General features: G+C 32.3%; 1 protein-coding gene across 2 annotated transcripts in view; it reads right to left on the bottom strand.

The window, feature by feature from the left end:
* The window catches only part of Smp_161110.1 (putative fh1/fh2 domains-containing protein (formin homolog overexpressed in spleen) (fhos)), a gene marked incomplete at both ends in the record, with an annotated part of 66,479 nt that overhangs the window by 44,702 nt on the left and 3,067 nt on the right, over nucleotides 1–18,710 (bottom strand). For both annotated transcript variants that reach the window (XM_018789981.1, XM_018789980.1), the window contains 5 exons: nucleotides 10,135–10,246; nucleotides 11,153–11,247; nucleotides 12,476–12,581; nucleotides 13,443–13,510; nucleotides 17,064–17,119. In XM_018789981.1, coding sequence (XP_018655370.1) covers nucleotides 10,135–10,246; nucleotides 11,153–11,247; nucleotides 12,476–12,581; nucleotides 13,443–13,510; nucleotides 17,064–17,119 — 437 coding nt within the window. The remainder of the gene's footprint in view (nucleotides 1–10,134; nucleotides 10,247–11,152; nucleotides 11,248–12,475; nucleotides 12,582–13,442; nucleotides 13,511–17,063; nucleotides 17,120–18,710) is intronic.

Genomic DNA, 18,710 nt, shown 5'->3' with positions numbered 1-18,710 from the left:
CAGAAATACAATTTTTCTACTCATTGTGATGTAACCAAAATATATCTATTATGCTTCAGTTCAGTTTATGTTCTGCAAACACTACTGAATTATGTTTTGGAAAAATTTAGTGATGATAATTTAATCAGCGTAGATACTCGATATGGATCAAAAATGTTAAAAGTGGATTCACTTCTTGTAGAATGAAATACAATAATAATAAGTTATTTACTAGATTGTCTTTCAAAAAGCATTTTCGTTTTGCGAGGAGAAATATCCACAAATTTCCAAGTATATATACAGATGTTTGAAAACAATAGGAAGGAATATCCAGACCTAAGTATTTAAGTACACACCAGTAAGGTGTACTTATAATTTTGGTGGAACAAATATTCACTGTGAGATTCTCTCATGACTCACTTGACCCTGTGCTACATTTCTAGACGTGACCATATAAATTTTTATTCTATAAGGCTGGGTAATATGAAAAATAAAGACGTGCATGCATGTTATATAATTATAACTTGAGAGAGTAGTGGTGTAAATTATGATTTTCAAAACATTAGTATACAGTACTTATGACTGCTGGAATAATTTACCGCAATCTCTTCGAGAAATAAAGTCATTCCCATCATTTATTCGTTGTATCAACGTTTACTTTTCTTCTGAAAATGCCTTAAATGAGCTTACACGTTTGAGTATTTTAAATCCTACTAATGAAATTATATAAACAAAGTTCAACTACTGTCAATAATAAGCGTACTTGTTAGACTTCTCTTCTTGAAGATACTTTACACTTACACCGTCCTACATAAACTTACCTAATTTAAATAGCACCTAACTCGAATAGTACATTCTGAAACCTATTGGCACATGTTTGAAAATACACCTATCATAGTAATTATTGTTACTGCTGTTGTGTTCTCTCTTTTCCCGTTTTCTTTTCTCTCGTTGCAGTTGATTATAATCGCTCTGTTATGCCACTGAAATTAATCTTAAATACATTGTTCATACATCGACAGGATGTTCACTTACAAATAATTAATGCTTTCCATGTGATTCCTCTATGATGTAATTATCGTGAAAAATGGACTACCTAAATGATTTTCGATTCATAACAATTGGAAAAATGTATACTGGGATGAATTCTATAATTATTTTCAATATATATATGCACATATAACTCATATAGTTTTCTATGTTGTTTCTATAGTATTCTCGTTAATTATCCAAATATTTCTTAATTTTTAACTCCTTTAAACGGTAGGAGTTTTGGTTACCTACGTGATGTCATTTTATTTAATCTATACAGAAGAAATATATCATGTATTTTTTTAAACTTTGATCCTAAGCTGTTATGATTACTATTTTAAATCCTTATACATTTTTTCTTTAAAGATATCTCTTTGATCGTTTATTATATTCTGATTGAATTCCCCCTCCAAATACTCTAAGTCGTTCTTAATGATGTTAGAAGGTGTTTATTTCAATCGATCTATTCATATTCGTTTTATTATCTCTTGTTAGTTGATTAATTTTATATTCTTTCATTAATGATGGTCAAATTGTATAGATTTCAAGTGGTTGGAGGCAACAAAAGAAAATCCTGACTTAGCTTACATGTTAGTTGACATTTGTCAGCAAGGTGTACTAACGATCTTGAAGAAACTGGTATTCGCTAGTGGATTTCAACACAGGTCACTCAGTATAACACTCTATCAATGAGCTCCTGATTGATCATCGTGTACCAATTACTGTCATTTTTGTTAAGTTCTTAATGCTGCTCAAATTCTATAAGTAGTTCTACTACCTTCAATCACTTAATATCTGAACATAGTGAACACAAAGTTGGATCATACAAACAAATAGCCAAATTACTACTTGATCAATGGAATTCAATTAACATTAAGGACTAGACAAACATGATATTGTTTTATCATTACCATAATTCTTTTCAATTATTGTCATATTGATTGACTAATCATTTTTACAGAAGAAAAAAAAACCCGATTGTATTTTATTGATAAGGATGAAATCTAGAAAATGAAATCATTTTTGTAATTAACCTTAAATATTCAATTCAATAATAATAATTCATGAATGAGTCAAGAAGAAAAAAAAATACTTTTCTCTTTTTTTTCTTTTAAATTAACCAACTATGAAATCATAATATTTGTGCGCCTAATCAATAATTGATGTAAAATTTGAAAAAAAAATATTAAAAACAAATACTTTGTACTTGAGTATACACATACATACATATATACATACATATGGATGTATATGTATATGTGTGTATGTATGTATTTTTGAGTGCACATATAGAAAGACGACTGATATATATAAAAGCATCCAGTAAAAATATAAAAATCGATTAATTATGTCAATAATATGAAATTGTTATGATTATGATTAATAATTGTTCATTGATATTATGAAATATAAACAAATGATAGAAGGTATTTTATTATGATTATAAATGAGTTATTCTATTAAATAGAAATAATTTTCATAGTTGAAATCATGAGTCAATTGAAGCTAGACCACCAAGGAAAACCTGGAAGCACTGGACGGCTGTTTCATCCTATTGTGGGACTCCTCAGCAGTGCATATTCACTATCCTGTCTCGCGAGATTCAAACCCAGGACCTATCAGTCTTGCGCGCAAGCGCTTAACCACTAGACCACTGCTCCGGCATTTAACGGTGTTAATGTCTAAGTTCAATCAATCCACGAAGTTGAGCGACCATTTCTCAATGTCTGAAGTGAGTTGATATCTCCCAACAGACCTGGTTGAACTCCATTAGTCACTGCTTCTCACTAGAACTCCAGGAAATACCTCATGGATCCAGTCACTAGCGAGCATATAATCATTATTAGAAGGGGGCTTTGTAGAGAGATTTTTGTAATTTTATATAGTTGAAATCTGTATTAGATGGATAAGTGACATTATTGATTCATTGTTAATTATAATTGATATTCTCATCTGACGAAAAAAAAACCTTACCATTTAAAGATAATTTAAGTTTATCTACTTTTATGATTGAGAAATTTTCGACCTTACGAAGCAAATAAGAATGTTATGCCGTTATTTTGGAATTTAACTACGCCTTCAACAGTTGTCTACGCAACATACTTCGGATCCGTTGGCCAGACACTATCAGCAACAACCTACTGTGGGAAAGAACAAATCAGATTCCAGTGGAGGAAGAAGCGCTGGAAGTGGATAGGACACACATTGAGAAAAGCACCCAACTGCAACACAAGGCAAGCCCTAACATGGAATCCTGAAAGCCAAAGGAGAAGAGGAAGAACACAGAACACCTTACGCCGAGAAATGGAGATAGACATGAGATGAATGAACGAAAGTTGGATAGAACTAGAAAGGAATGCCACGGACAGAGTGGGTTGGAGAATGCTGGTGGTCGGCCTATGCTTCATTGGGAGTAACAGGCGTAAGTAAGTATTTTGGAATCTAGACAAGATGAATGTTTAACACTTTTTTAAAATAGCTTTGGTGAGGATAAAGTATCCTGAAGCTGTATAAATGATTTTTCATAATACAACAACTTGATTTCAACAAAACATTATTCGGACATATTAAACACACACCGATTTGTACATTATCTCGCTGTACGACGCAAAATATTTTAAGATGTTATTAAATCAGTCAACTAAATAGAATGAATTGATATTGCATCATACCGATGATATTTTCTGTTCTTATTAGTGAATAGTATGTTTTTGAGTATGTTTAAAGTCGAATTTATAAGGCTATCTAGGCTAGACCACCAGTGAAAACCTGGGAGCACTGGACGGCCGTTTCGTTCTAGTACGAGACTCCCCGGTAGTGCGCATCCATGACCACGCATGCTGGACTCGAACCAAGGACCTTCGGCCTCGCGCGCGAACATTTAACCTCTAGACCACTGAGTCAGCATCCAATGGTGTTAATGTTTAAGGTCAATCGATTCATGCTCTTGCGCAAACCTTCACAGATTGTCTGAAGTGGATAACTGTCTCATATCCAACAAGGATTCGATTCTACTGGTCACCAATTTTCACTATAACTCCCGGAAATCTATCATGAAGCTGATCACTGGTGAGTACATGGTTATTATCAGTATGGGGATTTGTGAAGATTGAAGTATGTTCAAAGCTGAATTCGTGAGTCAATCTAAGCTAGACGACCACTGAATTACAGTTCATAATATGAACAACAGGATAGTACAAACTCTTACAGATTACCTCTGCACAGTTTAAAGTACTTTCGTCAAAATTTTTAACAACCACCACCTCGAATAACATTATTCACGAGTGAATTTAATAGTATCAGGCAATTTGTCATCAACAATACTGAATGTAAATGAATTGTAACACAATATGTAAGCTGACAAAATGTTGATGATTATTGTCTTTTTGATAAACTTAATCCGATTGTCATAATATAAAAAACCTGTTAATTCATTTGATTGTGAAACAATACAAAGCTTGTCTGTTTGCTTTTTTCTTTGTCTATTTTCTTTAAAAATTCACTCTTCTCTTGTTGTTGTCTTTTCTGATTACCTTGATCTGGGTGTTACATGTTTGATGATGAAAATTTTAACTCATGACAAGAAAGCCAAGGTCAGCTGGTTGGTTGACAAGGCGTATAGTGAATGTTTTCGTTTGTACACAATTATGGTGAGAGTGGGTTAGTGGGTAGGATGGTATCTAGTCAGTTGATTAGAAATTTCACGTGATGGATTATTAGTTTGTTCACAAGATTAGTTAATGATGATGATTACTCAAGTGGGTAATGAGAATTTTTACGAAAGAAAGTTTTATTTTAATAAACTCAACACGAACATAAAGTGATTCGAAGAAAAATTTCATTATGAAGTGAAACCATCTGGAACACAATGGAAATGAAAAAGCAGCGAATAGTTCGATCGTCCTGGTTTGAGAGATACCAGGAACAGCGAGAGTCAGAAGGCGCTCCCACTAGCATACATATATGGGTTAATTAGGAATCTTCAAGTTTTGTGGAAAACGTGATATTTTAAAACTATTAGGTTGGAATTACATGGAAAGTATTTTCCCCGTTTCATCAGTTTGTGATCTACAGTAATCCTTGTCTTAAAACTTTAAATATTTCAGTGATTTTCCAACTGATATCAGTTTTCTTAAAGATGAAAATAGTTTTTATATGATACATAAGTTCCATGAACCTAGCAAACGACATTGAAATACGATGAACGTACATTTTACTTGGTGGTTGTTATACCTTATGTCCAGTGATCAGATATTAAAGATGCTACCATAATGCTTAAGACGGTAGTATAAATGGGGAGGAGTTAGTACTTGGGACTCGGTGATTGAAAACTAGTAGTTATATAAATTAAACATCACTAATCACTATGGTGCAAACAGATATGAAAATCAGTGGTAGTACCTAAATAGGTATGCACCAACTTTGGAATTTCTCAGTAAATTTAAAAGGTTAACAATCATTCAATAGAAAAAGATCAATTTTAATTAAGAATATGAGGTATTTCATTCAGCAACAAAGTATTTTGACCATCAGAGAAAAAGTATACAATAATGTACATTTCATAATCAGAAAACCTTATCGGATCTATCCGGGTTGTTTAGGCAAGTGACTTACGATTTTTAAGTTGTGAGTTCTAAATCCCCTTTAACTAACTAGGTTTGAATTATTTTTTACTATTATTGGCCGTTATATCATAAAGTATGCCTTAAAATCTAATGCACTAGTTTAGTACATATTGATAGATTACCTAGAAATATACGGAAGAAACGTTATCAAAAGACAGATATCATTGGCTTTAAAGCAGAGTGAAATATACCGAGCAAGCAAAATTTTAAATGATCGAACTAATATGAATCTATAATTAGTTTCTATTAGTCACAGGTTGATATCAGTTTGCATGTCCCAACAAAATTTACAGGTGATTTCGGGCTGATAACTATAATTTTCAATGCTTATTTAATAATATTACAAGTTTATGACAATGAGAATATCGAGGCAATCAGCTCATGGTGAACATATATCAAAAGAAACTGATAAACTGCAGTTCACGATATCAAAAATGAAACATTCAAACAGTCCTTATATATAAGAGTTAGACGTATCTGTATCGAATATATAATCAATATCGAACTTGATAAAGTGCGGAAGATAGTGATCACTAAAGAATATCCACCTAGATTCATTAAGAAAAACCAGAAGCTTAAACAATAACGTGAGAGTGTCCCTGACACTAAAGAACATACTGTTCATGAACAATCAGTTTAAAGGAGATACTGCAGCAGAAAGTTTGAAGAAACAGACTTTCAAGATCTCTGAGAAAAAACTGTTCTATTGGGCCGAACTTTGCATCATCTTTTCTAGTCAACATATGATTCTCAGTTGCCTGAATGATAAGCTCTCGCTTTGAGCCAACTCTATCAGTTTACTTGCTCAAGTAGAGCAGGCTATATTGACCTCAAAAAGCGAACTGTTTTGAAACGCATCTCCAAACATTGTCCTTCCTGGTTTTCCACAGGATTAAAGTAGTCAGTCAAAAAGTCAATCTCAGAGCATCTAGTACATTCTAGTCATTCCGCTTCACCAGAAGCCTCCTTAGAAATCATACGGACAGTCAAAGAGAATCGACTCCGTAGGAATGCAGATGGAAAACTTATGAACAACAGAGGTTATTGCTATCCACCAGTTCAAGCCTAACCGTTGCATACGAAAACAGTATGTTAAGTCCCTTATTCTTCCATGATCTTAACCTCTCTTTCTATCTTCCATGATCTATCGTTTTTTATTTTATTTCTGCTCCTTTTCAGTTGCTTTCACAGATATTAATTAGCAATTATTACAACTTCTAATTATTCTGATCTTAGTAGCTATCAAGTGGATAAGTATCTTCACCTTACCATATTTCCTCTAGCCGATTATTAGATAAATTCGTCTGAATTTATGATTTTCGATTCATGACAAGATACTACTTGAAGATTTTCCAATTATTCAACACGATTTTATATTACAATAGACTATTTTAAGAAACAAAATTAACTATAAGTAGGACTGTACAGCCTAGGTAAATGAAATCGTCGAAAAGAAAATTTTCCTCATTGAATTGCCTTCCTTCTTCTCTATATATGCATTAAAATTCCCCTCCGTTGAACATGCAATGATTATGTGAACTAAATAGATAAAATGTTGATAATTTATAGCGAAAGGTACTGGATTCAAGTCCAGATGTGAACACCAACACTTGAGTGCTGGTATATCTGGCTGACAATTCCCAAATAGGACGAGACAAGAGTCCTGGGTCCCGCTGTCCAAGAGAACCATCAAAATCATTACTTTTGCCTATGTTAGTATAAATCCCATCCACTTATCTCTACAACTTCATATATTATCAGAAAAAGGTGTCTTTTAAGGGGATCGTTTTGATCACGTAAAACAACACACGTAAATGTTAAAATGTTTTGCTTCTAGAATTATTCAAATAATACAGAAAAAAAGAGCCATTAGGTTCTGAATAAGTAGTCAATGAAGACTCAAACTACGTTCAATGTTGTAGTGCCAATAATTATAATTATAACAATTACTAAAATAAAAAGATGAACGCATAATTAAGGATTAGAAAGATGTCGTTGAAGAGAGTGCAAACCATAATAAAGGTGGAAGAGACACAATTGGAAACGATCCTAATCTGGGCTGAGGTAAACAGAGAAGCTGTATGTATCATTTTTAAAAAAATGAGTTGAGTTTCTTTGAATTCATACCAAGTGCTTTAAGTATATAAAGTAAGTGTAATTTTACTCTGACATGGACTAATTCAAGTTTAATGATTCGTCTATTGTAACACAAGCGTATAAATTTTGGATTGATAACTCTAGGGTCTGATGAAGAGAGTATCAATAGAGATCGTTCAGCCTAATACTCCTTGTCTTTAAGTATTCGGTGAAATTTTTTAAATACCATTTAAAATGCCAGGCTGAAAGTCAACATTCTGCTTTTACACCTAAATAAATTAAATTTTACTGAAACTAATGGAGTATTAATACTTTAATTTCTTAATGTCGGCATGTAAACTTACAATAATTTTTTACTTTAAAAGCTTTCCAGTTATTCACTAATGAACTGTCGATTTCCTGTTTCATTTTCACATTATCCATGGTAGACTTTACACAACTGAAATAAGTGCGAACGAAATTCATACATATGAATACATAGTTACTGTTCTGCAGGCTATTTTGTTCAGATTCATTAAAGACAATCAATTGTACAAAGAAAATAGATCAGATTGATGGATCCAACTGTTTGAACGTGTTATAACGTGAAAAATTAATATTTATATTTCATTCTTTGTGCTGAGAACATACATTTAGCTTAACTTTTACAATTTACGTATAGATTTACATAGTCAAACAACATTAGACTCTGGGGAATAGGTTTGACTAGTTGGCTTTCAACTCATAAAATAAGGATAGGAAGTCATCTGCACTTGTTAAAGTCAAATAATCTAGGGAGTGGCAAATAGTCGACTGCTGATTGTAGAGGAGTTGGACAATTTTCACAACTGATGAGAATGTACGACTACGCATACACAGATACTGTGTAAAAATTCACGATAATATATGCTAAATATTGATAATCACTATCTATCTATCGATATATATATATATATGGTGCATGCTACTTATGTCTGTCGACATAAGTAGTATGTAACACCAATCGGAAGTGGAAAACCTGACAGCAGAAGGCTAAGAAGGTCGACTTGAAGAAAACAGAAACAGAATTAGAAAGGAATTGTGAGTCAGAAGAACCATATGAAATGTGAAAGACAAATGAAGGAACTTTGCAAATGTAGTATTCAAAGGATGGCTCTTATATTTTACCAAGAGATTTTGTAGTTTAATAAGGACGTTTATTGGTAGTCCCCACCTCTGTGTTCGTTCATTACATAAACAGTAAACATCCCGGTCTACTACGTCCACTTTTCCACGATATATTGAATTAATAACGTGGAATATGAAACGTTGTTACAATATGCAAAGTATGTGCAAACAGCAGCTGTGTGTTTGTCATAACTGCAATTTTTATTTACTGGGAAATACAAACTTAAGCAATTACAAATAACCCAATGTTTAAAACAAGATGGTTGTCAATTCTTCTCTGTTTCGGTGACAGAAACATTTCTTCATTAAATCGTAATACTTTTTTCAGCTCTTTTTCATGATGCATCGCACTGTTGAGTATTTTTTTTATTCTGTCTTCTAGGTTCATAAACTTATGCCAACTAATTGAGCTTCATTCATGAAATAATAAAATTAATAGTCTGGTGGTTGAAAATTAAGATTGAATGGGCTATTATCAATCTTAATAATTCATCATTATCAGCATTGTAGTCGGAAATATTGATTTTTATGAGTCGTCAGAAAAACTTCAAATTGTCTAGAGTTCACTATTGACTATATTCTGTCAATGAAGTTCCAGATGCAACTTCAACATCAAGTAATTCCACTTCATCGTGACTTATATCTACGAAGTGACGGAGAATAATAGAAAAATCTGCTAACATTCATGAAGCATTACAATATACAAACCCGACTAAGCTTGGGTCATTCAGTTAGACCGTGGTGCGAACGTTTGATCCTTACACAATACTATGAATTGACTGAAAATTTAGATGTGGATAACTAGATGTTGACTAAGTACTCTGAAAGTCTCTTTTTTGTAGCGAGTTTTATAAGTCTCGAGTCTAATCTCTGACGAGGTCGTCACGAAGTATTTCTGAGGAACTCCAATGTATGACAAAATAACCTTCATATACCTCACAACTCTCAGTAATTCTACAGCTGTTTGTGAGAACGTGGACAATTTCCACAAATTCTCTTTCTTCATGAATATTGTCTTGTTCAGCAAATTCTGATTCTGAATTTTCGAGGTGGTTATGGTATTCGTTAATTATCCTCATTTTGAGACAGATTGTAGTGGATGTTAATAGCTTAGTAATCAAGTGTTAACTATTTCGAGCGTCGAACCACACTAAGATAAAAAACATTATATACACTTGAAATAAATCAATAATTCAAGTAGACCTGAAGACAATAAACAAAGTAGTGAATAATTAAATCAAACACGGTAACTTACGTGTATTTGCATGATATGCTTCTACAGATTTCACAAAAATCATTGCATTCATTTCAGCATAGTCAACAAATAACAGTTGTAGTTTGAGTGCAGTCTTCACAACAAGTCGAAACTGAAAATATGTTTTATTCGTAATAATCATAAAATTTCAACATTCATTGTTATCCCAACAATTCCATGATATTGAAATAGATTGAAAAAAAGAACAAGTAGACAAAATAATAAAGAGTTAATGGCACTAGATAAGTGGTAGGCTTTTATGTGAACTGATTTCCATCTTACCTTACAAACGAGGTAACACAAAAGAAGCCAACTGGTCAGTTTATGATATGAATAGCAAAACTAAAGAATAGTTGTTGTTAATAGATTTAAGTCTCAGTTGGAAGTGTTTACTCCTGAATAGGGGACTATATTCAACCGACAAATCCAATAAAAAAAACACAACGGAACGCATATTCTGCATTTAATTGCGTTACTGTCCAAAATATGATAAACATTTTTTCTTGACTTTTTGATTGCCAGTTTATATTATTGTTGACACTGCTCATTCATTATCCATGATTCAACTTATGTAGTTCATGTTTATGACAAAAGGTATTTCAATTTGAATTAATCATATAATTACGTTATGTTTCATATACCTTTTTCTGTCTGACTTAATTCTTTAAAAAGCCATTTAGAGAATTCGGAACATGTTTAACGAAATTTTATGGACACTCATACATTTTAGAGGTGTTCGATTTTACTAGGCTTTCGTCATAAACTAACATTAACTGGAAAATCACTCTTGACTATGAAACACTAGATAGATATTTGATTAAAGTTGATAATTTGTATCATTGTAGTTCAGATTAGAGACTTATAGATGTCATTTACACCCTATAATTCGAAGATATATATATATATATATATATATTACATGTATATTGTAAAGTAGGGCACAAATCACCAAAGATAATTGAACGGCAAGCTTTAATACACATAAAAGATTTCTCTATCGAAAGTGTTATTAGCTTACTTTGGACGTTAACAGAGAATATAACCATCGTAGAATATTTGGATGTTCAATCACTCCAGCCATTCCATCAACATAAAGCATAATTTGTCCCAAAGCTTAAAACAAAATATATATTTAAAGAATTATGAAAACTGTATGAAGACAATTAATATATTGTAGTTTAAATTACCAGCTGATCTTGACTAGAGCACCATTAAAAACCTGGAAATATTGGATGGCCGTTTTGTCTCATTAAAGGACTTCTCAGCAGTATGCATCCAAAACCCTGCATACATTTATTGTCTGATTTCATGCTGATAGATAACCTCAGATATATCACTACATATCTCATCATATCATTCCACATTCATTCTACTATCTTGCATATTCTATTTGCTTAATTCACACATTATAATTTTCATTTTAACGTTGATGAAGTTGTCAACATTGTAGTAACAATTCATTTGTCTGCTCGTTGATATTGATTTTGTAATAGTGAGTGTAGATCTATGTGCTTGCAGTACAGATTAACTTACGTCTAGTTCACGATAAAGTGACAATATATATCGTTATAATAAGTATATATTACTTGTTGTCCACGATAAGAACGAACAGGAAATACCTTTAATAGCAGAGGAGATCTAATGAAGACTGGCCTTTTAAGATTTGTATAATTAAGATTTATCATCAATGTTAATTGTCTTACTATTGTAACACTTGAAAAATTATAGGAAAATTCTTTAAAAACTATATGTCTTAGGGTTGATCTCCACTAGAATTGTAATATTTATGAAACAAATAATCTAAGAAGTAAGAAAGTGCTAAACGTCAATAAAAAAAATACTTTATACGTAACTTTTTCAATAAACAGTCAACTGAGGAATCCTAGTGAAGTCTATTATTTTTCGCCGTTAACAAACTCCTTTACAGTGGTGGTAGCACTACACAACACTTAAGGTTACTGGTTTAGTGTGCTTGACCTTAAAACACAAGGTATTGAGTTTGAGTCATGCTCATCATACTAGGATTATGGAAGTCAATTATTACAGTCGAACCTTACGAAGAAATTGTGACTTAGATCCATGTGAACAAACATGGACTTGGTAAATAGGTTTTTTATTCTCTTTAGACACTCGGGTATTTACCATAAGGGCTTGAAGAGTAACTGTACTAGCTGCTTTAACATCCACCATTCCAACTTTTAATGACTAATTAGTCTTTGGTATTTAGAAAGTTAAAATAATATTGATAAGAGAACAATTTGAACGTTGTTGTAATTCAAGTATATTTGAATTCCGACAATGTTTTTGAATAGCCATTAGAGAAAAGTCTACTTTTACTCACCTCGAAGAATATAATTTTGTATATTTTGATCTGATCTGGAGCCAACATTCACTAAACAATCTAAACCGGAATGTGTAACAAATTCATGTACAAGGTCTTTGTCATCCTAATGCAAGCAAAAATAAAAGATCAAAAGGAAAATGCAAATAATTTAGATTTAAAAAAACGAATAGTCAATTAGGCGGATTTGAAACAGTATTCACCGGATTGCTAATCTCTGATGGTATCTTTTTGTTGATATATTAATCAGATGATTCCATAATAAGTAATACTAATAAAGTACTGGATTAGCCTCTCTGTTTACTTTGTAAATTCAACACAACGATATTAAGTAATTGAAGGAAAAACCAGTAAAGGGCACTTTAGTCAATGATCCTCTGAAATTTAAAAACCGACTGGTGTATATTTCGTAAATTTATTTAGTAAGCGATTTGATATCGTAGTAGCTCTGTATACTGGTTGATACAAAATTAAATTTCAAAAGAAAAACAAGTAGACAAAAGATATATTCATGATTTTTCTACAATTTAATGATATAATATCAAGTTACTATGAACCGACTTCCATGTAAGTGGAGCACACATTCTAAAGAAAGATTTGCCGTCACAAGAATAGAACATTTTTTTATGTCTATATATTACTTATGAACTTTTGGGAATATAAATGAAAATTTTCTAAATTGAAAATTCTATTTAATTTTAAAAATTTTAAACTACGCGCAACATGAATTGTTTATATACATATGTATCCGCATATTTAAATGACATATTAAGGTGTATTATATAGACGGCTAGTTTGTCTTATACATAAATAAATATGAATTTCTATGCAGTACTTGGGTATATATATATATAGACATTCACTATTAGAGTAACTGAGCTTGAATCGATAAGATAATGTTGAACTTACTCATGATCAAAATAAATAGGCTTAGTTTAAAAAGAAATGTGTATATAAATATACCTACCTGAAATATTTGTTTTAATGAAAACAGTGAACGTTTTAACTCTCGACCATTAGCATCTAATAATTTTTCTAATAGGGAGAAGAAAAACATAAATTATAATTGTAAAGAATCCAATAGGTAATTTGAGATTACATTTACTTTTATAAACAATAGAGTATAACACAGTATTCTTCAAAGTATAATGTTCAGTGAAAACAGTTAATTGTAAAATTCTACTGTATTTAGACAGTGGAATATTGGAAAAAGGTGAGAAGAAATTCTGCGGAACTTTGATGCTTTGAGGTAGCATTTAAACGTTTTGTTTTAGTTTCAGATTGTACAGTGAATTGAAAAAGACTAACATTGATATAAAGATTGAATTAGACAGATTTGGTTGAAATGCACAATTTTCACATAAATAGAGTTCCTTGAAAATTTTACTGAAATTAATTGAATTCTTGATTAGTAGTCTTCGCAGTTTGAGACGTTAACAATGAGTTATTTGACCCGTAATTGAACTCCTATGGAACTGAGATATTTACAATTAACCGATCACTGAGAAATGATTATTGTCATGCTTTTACATACCCATAGTATCAGTCAGGACGTACACATCAAGCTCCGATGCCCTAACTTAATGTACATGGTATCAAGTCACAGACTAGTGTCCGTATTGCAACTTGATCGATCGAAATCAGTCAGCACTAATAGACCATACGAACATAACATTGGTAACTTTTTAGTCATCAATCAATTGTAAACATCGTTATATTTTTAGAAATGCTCAAAAAATATCTAACCAAATAGCATAATTAAATCATGTTATTTTGAGTGACTTGAATGATTGTGGGTATCTGTTGTTTTTTTGAACACCTACTCACATTCATTAGTTCCTCCTCTAGTGTTATTTTGATCGAATTATCTTTATAACTGTTGTGGTAAGATTGTGTACCGCCATCGATATATTTCAGTGATTCCCAGACTAAAGATGAGTTAATCCAAAGTTTCAAATTGTAACTAAACTTGTTAAACCTTTATTTTAATTATTCCAATAATTTGCCATAAAAAATAAGACATAAATCGACCTTTACACAGTCGAATTATTGTAATGAACATTTAGGATATGATTTATGATAAGTTGATATTATCTATCCTTCGATCGTTTAATTTTAACCCTAAAATTAAAGGCGATTTCACTCAAATTATTCATAATTCACAATAGTGTCATTGATAAGAAACACTAAGCGTATAAAAACCATAATCTTTAGACTATAGGATATAATCAAATGTAACAAACTGTTATTTTGTAAATATGATTGTGATTATATAGTTTTCACTTGTTTTTATCAGCAAACGTTAGGTTTAGTGTCTTAGTAGGCAACTTCTAATTGACAAGTTTACGAAAATCACTTTAGATTTCAATACCACTTATGGGAAATAAATCTACTTGTAATTTCCTTAATATGTTACTGTCTACATTTCAATATAAACACTCTAATGAATGTTTACTTAGTTTTTCATATATATCCTTCATATATATCCTTCTACTTTTGAAATGATGTAATATTATGCAACTACAAAACAGTGTTGGAGAATGCTGGTGAGCGGCCTATGCTCCTCGACGAAGGGTAACGGGCGTAAGTAAGTAAGTATATTTTCTAGTCATTAGTAACATTCACAATTGATACAAAACACTTGACTTTCTTTCAGAGAGGGGAGAGAAACATCCTTTAATTTATTTTTAACTTGCTTTTACTACTCTAGTATCGAGAATGCTTGTTTGTTTTATGTAATTTCAGTTGGGGAAAGTTATGCAATTTCTTGAAGCTTACTGGTGTAGTGTATTAAAGATTATAATTTCTTAATTTAATAAGTGGATAACTAATCAATGTAACCAAAATTAGAGTAAACATATTGGACTTAACAAAATTCCACCAATTTATTTGATAAATATCTGCAGATTAGATATGATCGCTGATCAGAAATATGATGCAAGTCCAGGGGAATTCGCATATAAACTGAGTATTAACTGATCTTATCTATATCATGTTGCTTGACCACGTTTATCTACTTCTTTCTTTATATTGTTTAGCAATTCTACAGCACACTGTCGTAATTTATTAGTTTCAATAATACTAACAGGCAATATTCGCAGATTGATCTCATTTAAAGTATCACTGAAAATGAGGGGGGACTGGATAGATGTTCTTAACATGATATTTCTCAGTAGTGTACACACACGACTTTACCAGGGTTCGAAACTAATACCTTCAAGTTTCGAGGCGACTTCTCAAACATTAGGACCGCTGGGCTGGCGTCCAATGGTACAATGACAACTTCAGTCACTTTGTAATATAGTACAACGATCATCCAATTCAATTACCGAAAATTGTTTGACTCGACATATCCGAACCCAGATAGCCACTATTGAAGAATTCCACACTAGGGCAAAACAACTGCCCAGTGTTGCCTGATTCTGAGCTGTGCCACAAATGACACTAGTCTGTGAATATTACAAACTACAAATCAAACCAATTTGCACAAAATCTCTTCAAATAAATAATAGTAACAATTCGACTATTTTGTCAAATACAGGTTCATACGACAATGTCTTGAGGTTCACTGTTTATGTCTGTTGGTTATGGTACTACCTGACTGTCCAAACTAACTGTGCTACATGATGCGAATAAACAACCTAATGGTTGGAAGGCATTGAACCATTGGTGTTGTCTTATAATGACTGGTATACAATTGGACAGATTGGAAATTAACTCTGACAAGGTGTTTCCCTTAATGTACAAAGTGAAACAATGTAGCTGTGTAATTCTCTTTTAATTTAGTCGTCTATTATTTGCAATCATAAATACTGTCGAAACGGAAAACCTTGAGCTTTTAAATCCTGCGAACAGTCAAAAATTAGATTGGCTGACAAATGAGAAAACATTACATTCCTGTGATAAAGTTATTTATTCATTTGACAAAGATCCTAGTGATGGTGAAAACAGGAGCATAGCTACCCAATGGAATTCACCATCCTCATGATTCGTGTGACGAATATTACTATGTTAGAGTTAGGAATTCGACAGTGATACTCAATCTAATATACAAATTTGGCTTCAAACAAACTTAAGGTCAAAACTGTACAAGGTTTCCAAGATTAACATAATTGATGTGAGCCCAGTCATGGTTGGCTGCAATTAACTAACGAATGCAGACAGATAATTATGTGCATTTTGTTATACACTATCCTAACCTCTTTAGTTGTTGCAAGATGTACATTTCAGTCAGGCTGGTAACGTATCTTTGATTTCAGCTGATTTACCGTATGATATTAGTCCTCTTGGCTGGATATCTGTTATTAGTGTGTAGCAATTGCATTCGTCAAATGACCTAGGAAACTGAGTCGCATATCAGAGTTACTGAGAAATATTTTTCGAACTATACATCTATAGGTACTAAATGTGTAAATAGAATGGTAGGTTCAGTCAGTCAGTCACAACGTATAACTCCGTACATACGTACATCAGTTCGAGTTGCACAGTCTTTAAAACTATCTAAAGACAGTTTCCACTTTGCATAAGGTCAAATTAAAGCGTTAACTAGGAAAACATTTTATCATAAGATTTAAGAATCAAAACTTACCAATAATTGCTTTAACACGGACAACGAGCTTTGTTCGAAGAACAACACTGTTCTCCCTGTATATAAAATAAGATTGGAAAAGTAGCTGTTAAGTGTATGTAAATAAAATAATTATATAACTTACACATCCAACAAGTGCGAATCTGTTATAATTAACGTGGAGCCTAGGACAAACATATGTCAACACAAGTTACTGTACTACGATACGACAAGGTAAAATTAACAAGATGAGTAGTAAAAGAGCCCAATGAATTGCAGTAGAAATGGTAGTGACGAAGAGCAGACATTGAGAATATGGTTTGACAAGACGAGATTGAAAAGTATATGCAAAAGAGATACTGGAACTAAAGTCCTAGAGCGAGATAAAGAGAGTATAGATCTGTGTCACATCGAGAGATCGACCCATGTCATCCAACATTTGTAATCACTTATCTCAACCAGGTATTCTGAATCTAACAACGTAGGTCAGAGCCACAGTCCATGATCTAATGAAGAACCTCAGTTAGTAGTTTAATAGGTTTTTAGGAACCAAATGACCACCTAAATGTTTTCTTGTAGACAACTTATAACATAGTGAGATTGACAAGTCAAGATTTAGTCGTCCAAACGCCATTCATTGGAGTCCTGAAAGTATAAGAGATCTGAGACACAAAGAATCTCATTTAATCATCCATAAAGACGGAAGGAGTATTGAGAGTTCATTATCTTGATACAGGTTTTAAACACAAGCTACAGATAGTTCAACTAAAGGTAATCGAAAGGTGATGAGTAGAATTTGCAGGAAAATCAGTAAAAATTAAATTACATTGAACCTGTTTCTTACTAGTAGAAATCATAAAATACTTCTTGATTTGATAAGCTAACTGGTTACTTTCGAAGAAAAGGAGTTTTCCAGAAATAGGGAGATGCTACTTCAAATATTAAATATTTTTAATGATGAAAATAGTTTCAGTTTTACCAGACGTTTAGTGAAATATTCTGAATCTTCAGAGAGCCTCCTAAATCATTCAGATACTTAAAAGACATAAGTCTTTCAGCTTGTTAGACTGCAACAGTGAATAATGTTTCTTAATAATTCTGACTAAAACTATTTTCATGCGACTGTAAACATTTCCAATCGTTAATGAAGTGAAGTATCCAGGAAACCAAAGTGGGGATTTGTTTGGAAGAGGAAACGCGAAACGTAAGAAGTACGAGGAATGTGACTGACAAAATGGTATGATCATATCTAAATACCGAGGGCGTGAAATCGTCAACTTCAAGACTTTTAATTTACATCGCATCTACTGTTAATGAATTTAAACTAGAAGAGTCAGAAAGGTCTAGCCTACTGGAGAGGTTTCTAAAGTGTTCAATAAAGGCATTTTGCTTTAAAAGACTTCTTTTGAATATATATAAGCCAATACAGATTGGTTAGTGAAATGTTGGTGACACTCGCTATTAATTCACTGAACATGTAGAGACATGTACTGCACTTCTTGGAGCAATGAAATTTAGTCTTTAGATATATTTTAAGCTAAATGTTTGAGCACAAAGATAAAGTTTGACAAGAACTCATAAAGGTTGAGCAAAATCAGAGCATACTGATGAGACTGAACCCATATCCGCATACGCGGGGTTGAACCTTTAATTTTTAGTTTTCACTCA

The sequence above is a fragment of the Schistosoma mansoni genome, chromosome W (genome assembly GCF_000237925.1).
Source record: "Schistosoma mansoni strain Puerto Rico chromosome W, complete genome".
In the NCBI taxonomy this organism is placed as follows: Eukaryota; Metazoa; Platyhelminthes; class Trematoda; order Strigeidida; family Schistosomatidae; genus Schistosoma; species Schistosoma mansoni.
This window is presented reverse-complemented; position numbering and strand designations above follow the sequence as displayed.